The 15,114-nt window shown below is 44.3% G+C and overlaps 1 protein-coding gene across 1 annotated transcript; it reads left to right on the top strand.

Annotated features, from left to right (window-relative positions):
• Positions 1-560: 560 nt before the first annotated feature.
• LOC109308482 (fetuin-B-like) lies at positions 561-13,959 on the top strand. Its single transcript, XM_019532796.1, has 7 exons — positions 561-888; positions 5,740-5,850; positions 7,300-7,387; positions 10,542-10,708; positions 11,651-11,764; positions 12,701-12,790; positions 13,330-13,959. Exons 1-7 carry the CDS (start codon positions 667-669, stop codon positions 13,885-13,887), a joined length of 1,350 nt encoding a protein of 449 aa, XP_019388341.1. The 5' UTR covers positions 561-666; the 3' UTR covers positions 13,888-13,959.
• The last annotated feature ends 1,155 nt before the right edge of the window (positions 13,960-15,114 follow it).

The following is a 15,114-nucleotide window of genomic DNA, read 5'->3' as shown; positions in this document are numbered from 1 at the left end:
TGCTGGGGTCATTTGACCCCAGTACTTTTTCCTGCCATGGCAGGGGGTCAGACTTAATGATCTGCTCAGGTCCCTTCCGACCCTACAAACTGTGAAACTATGAAATTATGACTTTTTTTCCTATGTCAACTTTTAGGATGAATCCAAGTCAAAGTCTCTCTCTCAAAGCCTGGCAGCTGGATATATCCCAGGAGGCTGAGCACTGCCATTAAAGCACATTTAATTTAACAAGAGAAGTGCAAAATCAGTTACCAAAATGGTAGAACCAGCAAGAATTTTGTCACTGACTTGAGTGGGAGCACAGCTGGTCCATTAATAGATGTGGACCAGCTCTCTGTGTAGTGCCTGCTGCCCTATACAAATCAGCGAGGTGAACTGTCCGAGGTGAACTGCCTGATGAATTCCACACAAGACAGATCCAACTAAGAACACAATTTGATCTATAAACAGCCGCATGGCTTATGTACTATCTTGTAATCATTGACTTGGTGTTTGCAGTTGCCCTGTCTGCAGTTGAAAGGTGATGGTCAGCAGGCTATATAAATGGGACACTATGGGCATAAAAAGTCCTGAATCCATTCCAACAATCTGTTCTTGTGGGCTAGCCTTGGCTTCCTTGTCCTGACTTCCAAGCGCAATCCCTTGCAGCAACTGTTTTCATGCAGAATGGCACTGCTTATTTTGCTTTTCCTTGGCATACAGGCACTGTGCTCCCAGGCTTTCTCTCCTCCTGGGAAGGAACTGCAAAGTCCTTTCCTCTTCCCTGCATGCAATGACTCAGCAGTGGAGTCAGCGGTAGATGTGGCTCTGGGCCAGATCAACACTGGACGAACTGAGGGCTACGTGCTTAGGCTGAATCGAATTTTCAGCGTCCTGGAACACCCCCAGGTAAGCAACCCTCTTGTGCTCTGGGTGTTTTGCAGGTGGAGGGATTTGCTGCCCTATGTTCGAACATATAAAGAGTTACAGGTTTATGGGGTTCCAGGCTTGCACACAAACCTGGAGAAATAGCTTCATGAACTACTTGAGCACCTGGGAGTGGAGCATCAGGGTTGATTCTCTGCTGCGACGAACCTTGTGCACTTCTGGGCAAAGTGGGGGTAAAACCCCACCACTTCAGGTTCAATAGAATTTTGCACCCACCTGGCCCAGGGGTAAATGAATACACCAGATGCAAGACAACAGTGAACTGGGCCCAGGGAGTCGTTGCAACTGGGCACTTAGGAAAGACTGAATCACCAAAACAGCTTAGAAACCATCTCATGGGCAAACACCACGTTGGATTTTCTTTTTAAAAAATATAACGGCCTCGCTCTCTTTTTGTGAAAGTTTGCATGGCAATGGCATCCTGGAGTCCCAGCCAGAATCTTTGTGATGCCAGCCTATAATGTGTATAATGGTCTAATGTGCTAAGCATTATCCAAACATGTCATTAACGTTCCCTGATGTGGCTGTTCACTAACATAAGCTTCTCTCTGTGTTCATTTTCATTGTTTTAAGGCAAACAGCCTGTGGCATCAGAGAAGCTGAGATGCAATACTGAATATTTAAAGATTTCCCACATGTGTTAGGATTTGTCACCATTTCTCCTAACTAGGGCCCAGCTTCTCTAACAATCTGCGCAGGAAGGTGCTGTGGCTAGATTTACCCTCAGTAATCAGAACCCTTGACAATAAATATGCATGCATGTTCCAGCATGCTTAAGGCCAAATTCTCTACTCCTCCAGATCCCTGCACAGCGTAGGTGGGACAAAAATGCCTAGAAAGAAACTGGATCAAGCCTGCTGAGAATTTCTCTGCTGGAGGCACTCTCAGCTGCCACAGAAACAGCAGAGCCCAGTCCTGCGCTATCTGCTGAACTGGCCTCATCATCAGAGGCATATCAGAGCTGTTGATGGGTAGGCTGTGGGTATAGCTACAGCAAAGTGTTCTCTCGCAATCACCAATTGGACATGACCCATTAAGGCCTACTACTCTTGGCATAAATTAGAGCAGTGTGGGCAACCTTTTCAGCAGGCATGTCACAAATTAGCCCCGTGCCGTCTCCACATGCCACTCTGATCCCAATCTCCTGCTCTCCTTTCTACTCCCCGCCTTGTATGCCTAGCCTGATCCACTGCCCTGCTCTCTGCCCTACCTGCTGCTGTGCTGCCTGTTCCCTCCCTAATCCGCCACACACCACGCACAGAGGCTGCCCACGCCACTTGTGGCATGCATGGCACAAGCTGACCACCCCTGAATTAGAGCAACCCTGGGCTACTCTAACCCATATCAGAACTTGTGTGGATGGCCCAGGAGGTACTTGCTCATTTGTGGGTCCTTCTCACTTCACCTGTGCCAAACATTGCAGCACAAAATGGTCATAAAGTAAGAACTTGTGGACACACAGAGGGTCCAGGAAGTCTGTTATCCCATGAGATGTTGAATGAGGTCAGAGACTTATAGGTGGTGAAATAGGAGCAGGCCAGCCACAAAGGAAGCAGTAAACTATCACCTCTGTACAATAAATAGTTGTACACAGGTTTCTGTAAATAATAACAGGTTGTTTCCAAATCACAAGCCTCCAGCTACTACACAAGGGACAATCTGGAGCTCAGTTTTACATATGGTCCCTTGCTCGCATCCCTTGATATTTCCCGTATTTCCTTTAAGGCACAGCTTGTGTCTTGCTTTGTTTGGTTATTTTCTATTTCAACGTACTCTTATTTTCCTTTGTTTACAAAAGATACCAAAGGAGGTGCCCCCAACACAACATGTACTAGCAGAACAGATCAGCTGAACCTTCTGTCACACGGGTGCTGCTGTGGGAATGGAATATATAATGCGTATTTGAATAGGCCATGAATATTCAAACATGCTAATAGAGCCCTTGGAAGCCTTTGTTCCTCAAAAAGATTCAAGGAATTGACTCTCTGCTGTCAGTCAATAGAAAAAATATATTCTCTCTCCTCTTCCCTCACCTCATTTTCTCAACCAATAGCTAGAATGACAACTTTTCCAAAATGACTTCTAGCCTAAGCAAACTGTGGCTCAATATTGCTGTAATTGAAGTCAATGAGAGTTTAGTCCCTGACACAAGGATGCTGTAAGTCACAGGAAATGCTGAACAAGGCATGTCAATGATAGGCTTTTCACTAGCTTTTCAACTGTTGTTAGCTTTGGAGATGTATTTCCCTTTCCTTTGTGGTATGTCCCCCTGCCTACTTCAAGGGTGTGTACAGAAGTTACACTTTGTGTGTAATGAAGCCACCAAAAGTGCTCTGAAGCCATAAAATAAATGTTCAGGGCTGCAGAGCACTTTAAAAATGGCAGATTGCATGAAAAGTGAACCCTCATCTAATGTAGTATCAGATGAAGGGGCTCTAGGGTAGAGCGCCCTACCGAACTTACTTACAGGTTTGCATTGAAGGTTAATTTTGGGACATTTTGCCCACATCCCAGGGCCTTTGAGGGGCTGTCACAGGGAGTAGACAGAAAAAGCTGTCTCCTCCCTGTGCAGCTGGGCAAGATGGGAGGGAGCCCTGCTAGTGCACATGGACCCTCTTCACCTCACCCCCACACCTACCCCTGCTGGGGCCTTATGGGCCAAGCCTGCAAGGTGGGGGCTGCGTCCCCCCCCATCTCTAAGCATGGCAGTGAGGAGGCTGCTGCTGTCAAGTGGCTTATCCAGGGAATGGGAGGGGAAAGGAGCTTAAGGAGTCCCCCCTGGCACATGGGCCAGGGCCAACCCCTCCCAAGAACCCAGCAGGGGTAGTTTGGGGGTCTGCATGGTGAGGGGTCCATCCTCTGCCCCCCAGCCATTGCGGATAGTTGTTGCCAGCTGGCAGGGGTGGTGGGGCTGGTGAGAGGAATGATCTGGCAGCCTCCTGGGAGGCTGCTCAAAGTGCCTCTGCCCACTTGCCAGGTCTGATGTAGACAGGCTCCAACCCCTCACCCGCCCCCAACAATGCTCTAACTATGGCACTTTTGTGTAAAGTGCCCTAGTCAGAGTGCCTCCCCAACAGGCTGCCTAAACATCTGTATGCACCCCAAATTGCCGCCCTGTGGTTATTAAAGCCCTCCTGGTTCCAGGACTCTTCAGCAAAGATTGGGCTTGGGGCTTTGATGTCAGCAGCATCAAAGTGAGGGGTCCAGAGCCTCCTCAGAAAACAGGCATCAGGTGTTACTCAATGCTGAGCAGATACCAAAGGCTCTTCCTAATAGTCTTGTAAGAGTGAAAATAAGAATGATATCCTCCGAGATCTGCTCAGCACTGAATCTTGAGCTATCATTTCCCCAGTGGAGGCTGATGCCTCTGAAAGTGAATAAAAAAAACCTGACACAGGTTGTACCATATACTCAGACCCTGTCTAAGTATAAGTGCTGTTCTGACATGGGAGGCCTGGAAGAGGGAAATACAAGGACTTTGGTTCAGTTTGATTCTCTTTAAGCCTTCTAATATTGCCAAATTCCCCAGTGCTTTAAAACCAATCTTCTTGGTTCAGCTGAGTATACACAACTAACAACCAACATAGGCTGATCACAAATACATCTGTTCAATGTACAATTTAAATGTTCTACATTCAGAATGCTTAGGTGACCACTGCAGAAGCTCAAATAACAAATACCAACTTTAGTCTTTGTAAATGTGCAGGTCTCTGGCCATTAATCAGAGAGAAAGCAGGGAACATTTATACCTTGAAGACCATGTGATTGTCAACTAGGGTGCTGCAGGCACTCTAGGGTGCTGTGTGATTCTTTCAAAGGTGCCACAGAGTGCGACATAATGTTAGCACCGATAGATAAATCAGATAAAGATAAAGATAAATCACAAGATAAATCCAGAGATTTCAAATAGGAACCTATAGTGTTGAAAACATTCTGATCTGTTGTCTTTCTGAGTTCTTTGCAAGAGAAGAATTGCTCTTGTAATTTTCTATAGTCAAAAAACAAATGAAAAAAGAGCTGACAGTTTCCCTGGGGTGTTTTGAGTCTAAAGAGCGGTACCTTGAAACTAAAAAGATTGAGAAAAACTGCTGTAGACTAACTAAATCAGAGATACATAGCATTAATCAAAGAGCAATAAGATATTTTTTCCTAAGCTAAGACATAATCAAAAGTAATGAGTCTGGTTCTCAAATGCCAGGCTGAGCTATGAAACACTGACATTTACAGAGGCTGACAAATATTCTTTGACACATCCTATGGTCTGGGCCCATCTACACAAGATGCTTTAATGTGCATTAGCCTCAGTTAATGTGCATTATGGGCATGTGTCTACACATGTGCACCCTTAATGTGCATTAACTTGGGCTAATCACACCTAAATTTGATACCTGCAAATGCTCAATGTACAATTTAAATGTTCTATATTCCGAATGCTTAGGTGACCACTGCAGAAGCTCAGATAACAAATACCAACTTTAGTCTTTGTAAATGTGCAGGTCTCTGGCCATTAATCAGCGAGAAAGCGGGGTATCCAATTTAGGTGTGCAAATGCAGGTAATAACTCATGTTTCTTTGGTGATCAGAAGCATCACAATTACTGTAACAGAGCCTATTCTTACCTGGCTAAATCCTCATCTTCCACGTATTGCTTTTCAACAGCTAAGGATTTGCCCACAAATTTTTCCATTTACTTGGGTGCTTATATGAACCAATCATCTGAACTTTTTAATAGGTATCCATCCCTTCTCTTTACTCCTCTCTGCTTTGTGCTAAGTTAAATTAGGACTCAAACTTTATCTTCCTTATTTTTAGGAAACCAGTGGTTCTGTTTTCTATCTCATCTTGGACGTGGCAGAAACTGAATGCCACGTCCTCAGCAGAAAGTTGTGGAAGAATTGTCAAGCCCGACACCAACATGAAACTGTAAGGACTTTGGTTTTATATTTAAGCATATGTGTAAATGTAAGTGTATGCCTCAGCTACCACTGAATGAAGAAAATGTCCTCCACACACATTTCTAGTAAGCAGGAAAATTGGGGGCGGGGGAGAAAGGGGGGAAGGAATCAGTCAAAATACTGTGAAAAAAATTAAATTATGAATTTCTTTTTGCAGTTTTCAAATCAGTTCATACAGTAGACAAACATTCAAAAAATTTGAAATTTCAGTATTTTTTTCAACCAGATTCAATTCCCCATTGCTGGCAAAGATTCCAGTTAGAGCAGTGTTTATTTTTTTTATAGCAACTCCATAAAGCTTCTTTTTTTTCAACTAGTCTAGTAATAGAGGAATGAAAGAGACTCACCTTATAGAACATGTGATTTGGAGTTTAATTCTTTTATTATGACCACCTAATACAATCAGCCCTGAAAGAATATAAAGAAAAACTACCAGATTTTTCATTAAAAAATCTACATCAGGCAGTTTTAATTTTTTAATTGTAAATCTGAAATGCAAAAAACTAATTAATATGCTCATCAGATATACTAAAAATGTCATTGGCATTATAAGGCACTGAACATAGCCTGGACCATCCACCTCTCCATTAGGATCCACAGTGGTCCCATTAGACGTTGTTCACCAACAGATTCCAGAAGCTCATTGTACTGATGCCTTGTTCCAACCAGTGGGAATGCTGGGGGTCACGCAGAGTCCCTCATGTTTGTTAACATTTAGGCTAACTACAGACAGTCAAAAAGCCCAAGGCTGAATTGATTCAGTCTTCACAGGTGAGTCTAAACTGCATAGATTGAACCGATAAGCAAGTGAACAGACATTCACTTTTGATTCCAGAAAAGCAGCCACATGCCTGCCAGGGCTCAGGCCAAAAGTGATGGCAGGACAGAGCACGTCTCCCTGCTCAGCTGGAGCAAACCAGCTTGGGCCAAGACTAGCTAGCCCATCCAGTGGTGTAAGGGGGAAGGTGATGTAGGAGTGGTGCAAAGCATCCTGGGATGCTGGGGGGCTGTAAGTTAACTTGAATCTAGAGGAGATCTGGGACAGAAGTTCAGTAAACTGATTTAACCTAAATCAGTTAAGTCCAATACTACATTCATCCAAGTTTACCTTAAACTGGTTTCGGCCATTCTGAAAGCAGTTTACGTGCACTGAATTTCTGTTGTGTTACAAATGTACATGTAACTTCTGTCCCTAGCCTTAAAGCTACAGACAGGATGAACTGACTGTGCCAGAATCACTTTTATTCAAGAGGTATAAACTGACATTAACTGCATTGTACTTATCCAGGATCTCTTTAGTAGGGTGGAGGCATTTAGTGCCACAGACCTGAGGCCGGCACTTTTCTGCCACTTTCCTCCCTTGCTATCAGACATGGTGGGCCCAGGACGCTTACAGTACATATTTGTATTGCTTCAGGTATTTGGGCAGTGCAGAGCAACACTCTACATTAACAACCCTAGGAGAATAGCCCACCTGCATTCCTATGAGTGTACCTTGCGGCCAGGTATGTCATTATTTAACAAGCTTATTTTAGTGACCATTAGGAATGAAGTGTGGCCTTACCTTGGAAAGTAGGCAGGATCCCATTTGAACATGATGCCATTACTTTCCTCCATTCATCCAAAGCCCTCACAATGCTTGACAAGAGGTAGATAAATATTATTAGCCCAGTTTCTCAGCAGGAGAAACTGAAATGCCAAAAGATTTGCAATTTGCCCAAGTTCCCATAGCAAGTCGGTGGCAGAGTTAGAAGCATAACCTGCTGCCTCTCACTTTGGCCACTAGATAGAGTTGTTTCTCTTATTCCTGCGTGACAGGACTATTGAATAGTCTGTGTGGTGCCTAGGAGGCTGCAAAAATTAAATGCATGGTTATGGTTTACAGCATTCATCTTCTGCGAATCAATATGGCTGAAGCTAGCAATGAAACAAAACTCCACAGAAATTACTAGTGTTATTTTATGCTGGTGAGATATTATTCCTAAACAAGCAGGTGGGAGTCTTCAGGCCTTATTCAGGCTAAACTTCCTTTCTTAGGAATCCTATTTTTCACCTTTTCATTTGTCTATGGGAAAGACAGCAGGGTCTTGTTCCCCTTCTCTCAGCTGGGGAGCCCCATGGGTAGAAGAGCCATTAGAAATAGTGTCCTATTTTATACTTTTCATATTAGAAATGAGTCCATACTGCTCAAACTTCTGAATTTTGCTGAACTGGATCAGAATTTCCCAAACTGATCCCTATGTCTTTAATCAGATGAACCAAAAATCCAGCTGGTAACTGTTGTGCTTTGAGGCCCTCTCTGCATAAACTTAAAGCCCTGGGCTTGGTTTGTCTTAACTGCTGTGAGAAATGCAAACCACCACTAGCAGGAACCATAGCATTTTATATATGTAGAGTGAGGGGGCATCCCCAAGAGACAGCAAGCGAAGGCTGCCCCACTGTTCCCCCGGTGGCTGCCATGAGAAGAAGTCAGATGTAGAGTACAACTGATGCCTCACTGGAGCTGTGCAGGTGGAAGCCACGTAACAGACATGCTGAACTGGCACGTCTCCTCAGTGCCCTATCTTTTTGTTGCTTCCTGGCTGGGAACTGCTAGATTTTAAGGGTTTTTTTCCTCTGGCTCGCTACCAAGCAGATCTCTGACCAGCAGGTCTTTGTGCCACAGCAACCAAAATCCAGGCAATGGGAAGGGAGCCATGCTGAGCCTGCCATGGCAAAAGCCAACAATCTCTAGAGCAGGGGTGGGCAAAATATGACCCGTGGGCCAGATCCAGCCTGCAAGGCCATTTTGTCCAGCCCATGGGGCCCCTAAAAAATTTAGAAAATGAATATTTATCTGCCCTTGGCTGCCTGTCAAAGATGTCTATATGTCTATGAAGCTGGGCTGGCTCCCTGCTTGAGCAGCACAGCCCAGCTCCATAGAGCCCCTGGCAGCCCAGACACTGCACTCCTGCAGCCCTGCTCTGGGCCCTGCCAGTACTGGCCCTTGTGCACTGGCATGCTCCCATCCGGCTGTTGCTGTGCTCCATGCACCTGCTCACTACCCTTTCCCCCTGCCTGCTGCAGCCATTTCCCTGCCCACCCCACATCTCCCTACTCCCCTCGCCATGCTCTGGCATCACGTGATTTTCAGCTGCAGTGCCAGGACCACAGGAGCAGCTGGGATGTGGTGCTGGAGCGGCAGGGGGTGGAGGGGCAGGGGGGAGAGGGAAGGAGAGATGGGGAAGTAGCAGGAGAAGGGCAGCAGAGGTAGATGGGGGCAAGTGGTAGTGAGCAGGAGCACAGGGCCCACACCAGTGCCCTGGGGCCGGGAGTGGCAGAAGCACAGAGCCCGGGTTTACAGGAGCACTGGCAGGGGCTCTGCCTGCCACGGGGGGCCTGTGAGCCAATGCTCCCCTTCCAAACATGCCACCACCTTCCCAAGCAGCCCTCTCCACCACACTCACAGCCCCCCACAACCCCACCCACACCTATCCACCCCAACAAACCCCACACACACACACCCCCCCACAAAGCCCATACACCCCCATCCACACGTCCTACAATATACAAGAGTAAGCCTTCATTTTAAGCTATTATATAATCACCTCTAAGTTCACTACACAAACACGTGTAAATCAGGACAAAAATATTTTTTTGACATGAAATTAATGAATGTTGTAGTACATGTTTGACACTAGACAATTTAAATTGTATTAATTTACATGTATATATGTGTTGCTTTTAGGTAAAATAGTCCTTAGGATCTCGACAGATAAGCATTGCAAGTGTCAATCGCGGTAGGGGAAACTCTGTTGGGTTTTTGCAACACAACAGAGGCTATCAAGCACCAAGTAACATCTTTACAAAGTAAAACGTGTCAACACCACCTCACTGTAACCAAGTATCAGGATCCTGACTAAGCCCCTAGACCTGTCCAAGCACAAGGGCTACTGATCTGTGAAGAAGGGGGCAAACCCCTTGCCCCCTGCCCTACTATGGCTGAGATGGTCATCAACACTCAGGGCAATTGCACCCATTAGGGTAGGGGTGAGCAAAATGCAGGCTGGGGCCCGGATGTGGCCCACCAGGCCATTCTATCTGGCCTGTGGGGCCCCTAAAAAATTTAGAAAATTAATATTAATCTTCCCTGAGCTGCCTGTCATGCGGCCCTTGCCGGCTTGCCGAAACTCAGTAAGCAGTCCTCTAAAATAATTACCTGCCCCTGCATTAGGGCTTCTGGAACAGCACTTTAGAAAAGGGTCAGTAGGGTTGCAACAATGTAGCAGTGTTTAAATAGGCTTATGATTGCCACCTAAGTACTTCCAACCCCAAGTGCTAAGCACATAAAACCACATGCAGAGGCTGCAAATTGGGTCTCTTAATGGGCTGACAGGAAATGATCATCTATTAACCCTTAATTCAAATTGAACTTTAATTTGAACTGTGTGATGCGAATCACTTAACATGGTTTAGAAAACGCTAAGCACATCTACAAATGATCAGTGTGTTTGTTCATGTGATATTTCAGGTACTATGTTAATACCTGGGACCTGTAAGGCATCAGGGGTTGAAATCCTTAGAAGCACATGCATGCACCTCCCCAACTTATAACAGCCAATGTTTCTGTCATGTTTTGAGACCTACCTGACCAGCTGGTATCTCTTATTCTATACCAAGTTCCAACAAGGTCCATTCTGATGTTATGCCCCGATTGTCCGATCTTTGGCTGTCCAACTGAGCCAAAGTATCTGGAAACGGCTGTCGTGAGTCTTGCCAAATTCAACAGTGAAAGCACCGAGGCTCATTATTTTTCTGTTCTCAACGTCACCAAGGCTTCAATGCAGGTAAAGCCAAGATTCATATGGCCCCTGGAAATCACTAATACAACTGTGGCAGGATTGCAGTAAATTGGGCTCAAGCGCCAACAGTTGTTTCTGTATCCTACACGTTTTGGGAATGTCTAAACCTGGGGCTTTGAGTTGGCTCCAGATTTGCATTCCATAGTTCAAGACTGTTCAGTTCTGGGCATTTGGTTTCAACCCACTTCTAATGAGGGGCCTTATATAACAAAGTACTTAGTGTAAAAGAGAGAGCTCTCTTTTGAAGTTCACTTATAACTCACTGAATTGGCTTAATCTCTCAGCACAGTGATGTACAGCTATGAATGTCCTGGCTAAAATCCTTTTGTTTCATCTTTGTTCCCTAAGATTAGTTCATCTGGGTGGGATACTTGTCTTCACTCCCTGCCTTAAACTTTGTGTAGTGCTATTCTGTGCTGTTCAGCTGCTTTCATTTTCCAGCTCAGAAGTTGGGATGGATTAAATGATCCCTGTAGATAATTTTGGTTGAGAGGCTTAATCACTGTGGGGCTCTTTCATGTAAGGTTCTAGGTAAATGACTGATGCATGAGCAATAGCAGTACTTTAATGGGAATTTCATGTATACGAGAGGTATGGGCTGGGCAGTAAGGCAGCAGGGAATGAAGAAAATATACTCTCCAACAAACTCCTAAGCCCAACCCTGTTCCCTCTGTAATTAAGGGAAGCTTTGTGTTCATTCCAAAGTGTGCAAGATTGGATGACTCTCCCTATGCCCGAAGAAGGGTATTTGTACCTGGAAGTTTGCCAAGAACAATTATTCCAGCTATTTAGTTGGTCTAATAAAAGATATTACATTTACCTAAAGAACCTTGTCTGCCAGGATTGGGTAAGGGATTTGTTATCCACTTCCTTTGCAAAGCTTAATAATAATAGCAAACGCTTTTTGTCTCTCCTCAACTCTGACAGTGGGTTGTCGGTCCTGCATACTTTGTAGAGTTTACAATTCAAGAGACGTCCTGCTCCAGAAATGAGTCCATTGCTGATATCTCCAAGTGCAAGCCTCTCCCATTTGAAAAGGCTGTAAGTTGTTCTGCTTGCAAAAATACTTAGCTTTGCAAATATTTGGATTCTGCCTCAAGTTTTTTGCCTACCCCTTTCTGTTCTTCTTTGTGGGTGTTATTAAAAGCCAGCTGGAGTCAATGGCATTCTTTCTATTGATTGTAATGGGCATTAAAGCCCAAGCTCTGTATAAGTGTCCACAATACAACAGGGAAAGCTTCCCAGACAAAGTACTGTATCCCTGCCAGGAAGTGCATGAACATGGGTAGCAAAGAAAAATATGGTAGGGAGAAAGCAGAGCAGCTAGTGCTTTGCAAAACTGACCTGTTTCTTGTAAACAGACACAGAAAATAAATCATAAATAATGAATACACAGCTTGTGTGTGTTGTCCTCAAAAAGTCAAAAATAAGAAACCTTGAGGAATTAGAGAAAGAAAGGTTTTAATTAGCATAGTAGTTAATGATTCAATTCTCAGAAGCACCAAAACCAAAAATGTGCCTCCACTGCCAGGTATAAACACAGCTGCTCCTATCGGTATTCTAGCATGGTTTCATTCACCAAGATGCAATTAGATTTTTTTTCTCTGAAACATGATACAAACCTCCTTTATCAGTCTTACCTACACAGACATTTTCCCTAAATCCCCCCCATCACCACTGCAGCTCCATGCCAGTCATAGCAACGGTGCTAATGTAGCTAGGGCACTGGATGCTAGTTGCATTTTAATTCTCAAGTCATCTAACCCTGCTTAGAAAATAAAAATTATCCTGGAAACTTGCCTTGCTATGTAACTTTGCCATCCCTGGTCCAAACGTTTGCACTGTGCATGTCTCTAAATATATTTGTAGAGCTAAAGTGCTTTGATCTTTCATAATCTTCTATTTTGCAAGCTCAGCATTAAATGCCAGTGTGTTGCAATGCTCATGTGCACTAATGTGACATTCCTTTTTATTCAGCATACCGGTTTCTGCAGAGGCTCTGTGGTGAACAGCCAAGTTGATCATCATCAGTTTGTCAGGATAGACTGCAAAATCTATGAGCCACAGGTATTTCTCAATCTCACTGGGCAAGGGTCCATTATTCAATAAAACGGAAAACTACCAAAAATCTGATAATCCCCCATTATTTTCCTTCATGAGTGAAATGATGTCCAGGAAAATGTTAAAGCCAAATCAGAAGGAAATCTGTCTTGTTGGGGGAGTCATGGGGAGGAGGAAGAAGGGTTAAGACAGGATGGTGGAACAGGATAATACAATCTAATTTCATGTAATTTCATTTATGCAAACTATGAGCAAAACATTTTTACAAAGGGTCCAGAAATAAGCATGATCACAGCTTGGGGATAGAAAAGTGAAGGAACAGTGTCATTACCCTGGTTTTGTGCAACCATCACCTGTGCTAGTGTAAGAGGCAGCTTCAACGTCTATCGTAACTATTCCCCCCGGTGTAGTTCCAGTATTTGGCCACTGCTTCCTGGAACTGGGGCTGATATTCAGTATACACAAGTCCAAGAGTGTCCTTGCATCAGAGAAATGGGTGTAAGGAACTTAAATATTTTACATGTGTCTGTTCTTTGCCAATTTAGGTGCCTGCCATTGAGAAGCAGAAGGAGACAGACGGCCATAAACTAGGTCATGGCAGAGATGGAAGTCATGAAGATCCTCATCACCCCAGAAGGAAAGGGGCCCATCCCCATCAGAAGCACCAGCATGGGCACAGGCAGCATGAAGAAAAGCACCCATCTCCCACTGAAGCTAGTGAGGCAGCCCTCTATCTAGAAAAAACAGTGGGGTGGGTGAAAGTTCTCCCGCCCCAACAAGAACATGTTTCTCTCCACACCTTACCAGAAAGTCCAGTTGAATACATAGATGGGAATCCTGTTCTCCCTGAGGTAGGAAAGCCTGTGCCCAACCTTCCAGATATCCATGGTGCTCCTGATGGGGAAAAGATTCTGACAGATGGACCAAGAGGGAACCTGGGCTTGATCAAACCCAAAACTGGCCCAGTCTTTCTCTCTTTCCCTAATGAGCTTTCACATTCGGACACATGCCCAGGAGAACCCACAACTTCAGATTCCTTTATCCTGAATCTGCTGCCCAGAAAACTCATCAAAGAATTACCAACTGCAACCCCACTATCATAAGCTGCAGCTATGCAGCAGAGTTCAGTCTTCCCTATTAAACCTTTCAATAAATAAAATATTCTTTACAGTGATCATCTCTGCAGTTGTCAGCTGAAAGTGAGCATGGGGATTGAGTATGAAGAGAGACTTGATTGTTGCATTTTCCAGCAAGAGAATAGTGGGGAGGGAAGCAGGGTGTAAGGGGATCAAATTTTGGCTTTACTATAATGCGTAATGCAGGAGTAAAATGCTGGGGAGAGATGAAGCATTACTGCCACCCTGGTATTACACTAGTAGGTAAATGGGGAAGAAGAACGTGGTTTATCAGGTAATGCTAAAAATGCTTTGTCTTTTAAGGGGTTAAACTGAACATTGTGAATAATAATTTGGGGAGAACTTCAAAGTAGTCTAGAAGATTCAGAGACCTATCTGTTATTTGCAATGGAAGACTGTCTAAATTGCTTAGGTTGCTTTGAAACTCCCTACCCTAACCTTTTAGGTGCTACTTACGTCTACGCTAACTTAAATCCAAGCCTACGTCATGCTTGACAACTATCTCGGCAGTAAAACCTTTAGAACAATTTTTTGGCAGGAGCCTACTGAGCTCACTAGCAATATAAAGGACCATGTCCTAATACCGAGCATCTATTTTCAAGAACACCCTCTCACTCCATGTTGAATCAATGGTAAAGTAAAAAGTGGCTTACCATGTACCAGATAGTGTGAAGCAGATAAAAACAATAATGTCCCTTTGAAATAAATCCTTCCAGGAGGACAAACCCTCAGTTAAACTGGAGTGAATTAGGAATTACAGTTAAAACAGTCGCATTGCTGTGGAACTAAGAGTCAGGCCAGCAGAGATCTACGGCGTTGAGCAAAGGGAGGAATTAACACTACCATGAGATAAAAGGGGAAATTTTCTAGATGTTAAGAAGAGTCTCCAGTTTTGTCTCTAAAAGCAGCAAGAGATAGAAATAGCTTTGGCAGCAGCAAGAGTTTCTTCCTTTCTTACTCTCCTATTCTACATAAACCTGAAATGTCCATACTAGATAGTAGACAAGCCGTACAAGTGATACAAAAGGAGAAGCAGCTGTGATCAGAACAATACTCACAGGAAGACTCCCATAGCAGAGACAGAGATGTCCTCCTTTTTTTCACTGTCTCTGCCCAGTGAACGTTTCACTGACAGTCGGGTAGATACAGTATGGAGAGGTTGGTCTTTAGTGTTTTTGCACATAAGACAACAAG

This window comes from Crocodylus porosus, unplaced genomic scaffold (genome assembly GCF_001723895.1).
Source record: "Crocodylus porosus isolate Cpor-Errol unplaced genomic scaffold, CroPor_comp1, whole genome shotgun sequence".
Classification (NCBI taxonomy): domain Eukaryota; kingdom Metazoa; phylum Chordata; order Crocodylia; family Crocodylidae; genus Crocodylus; species Crocodylus porosus.
Note: the sequence above shows the minus strand (reverse complement) of the source record. Positions and strands in the feature narration are given on the sequence as shown.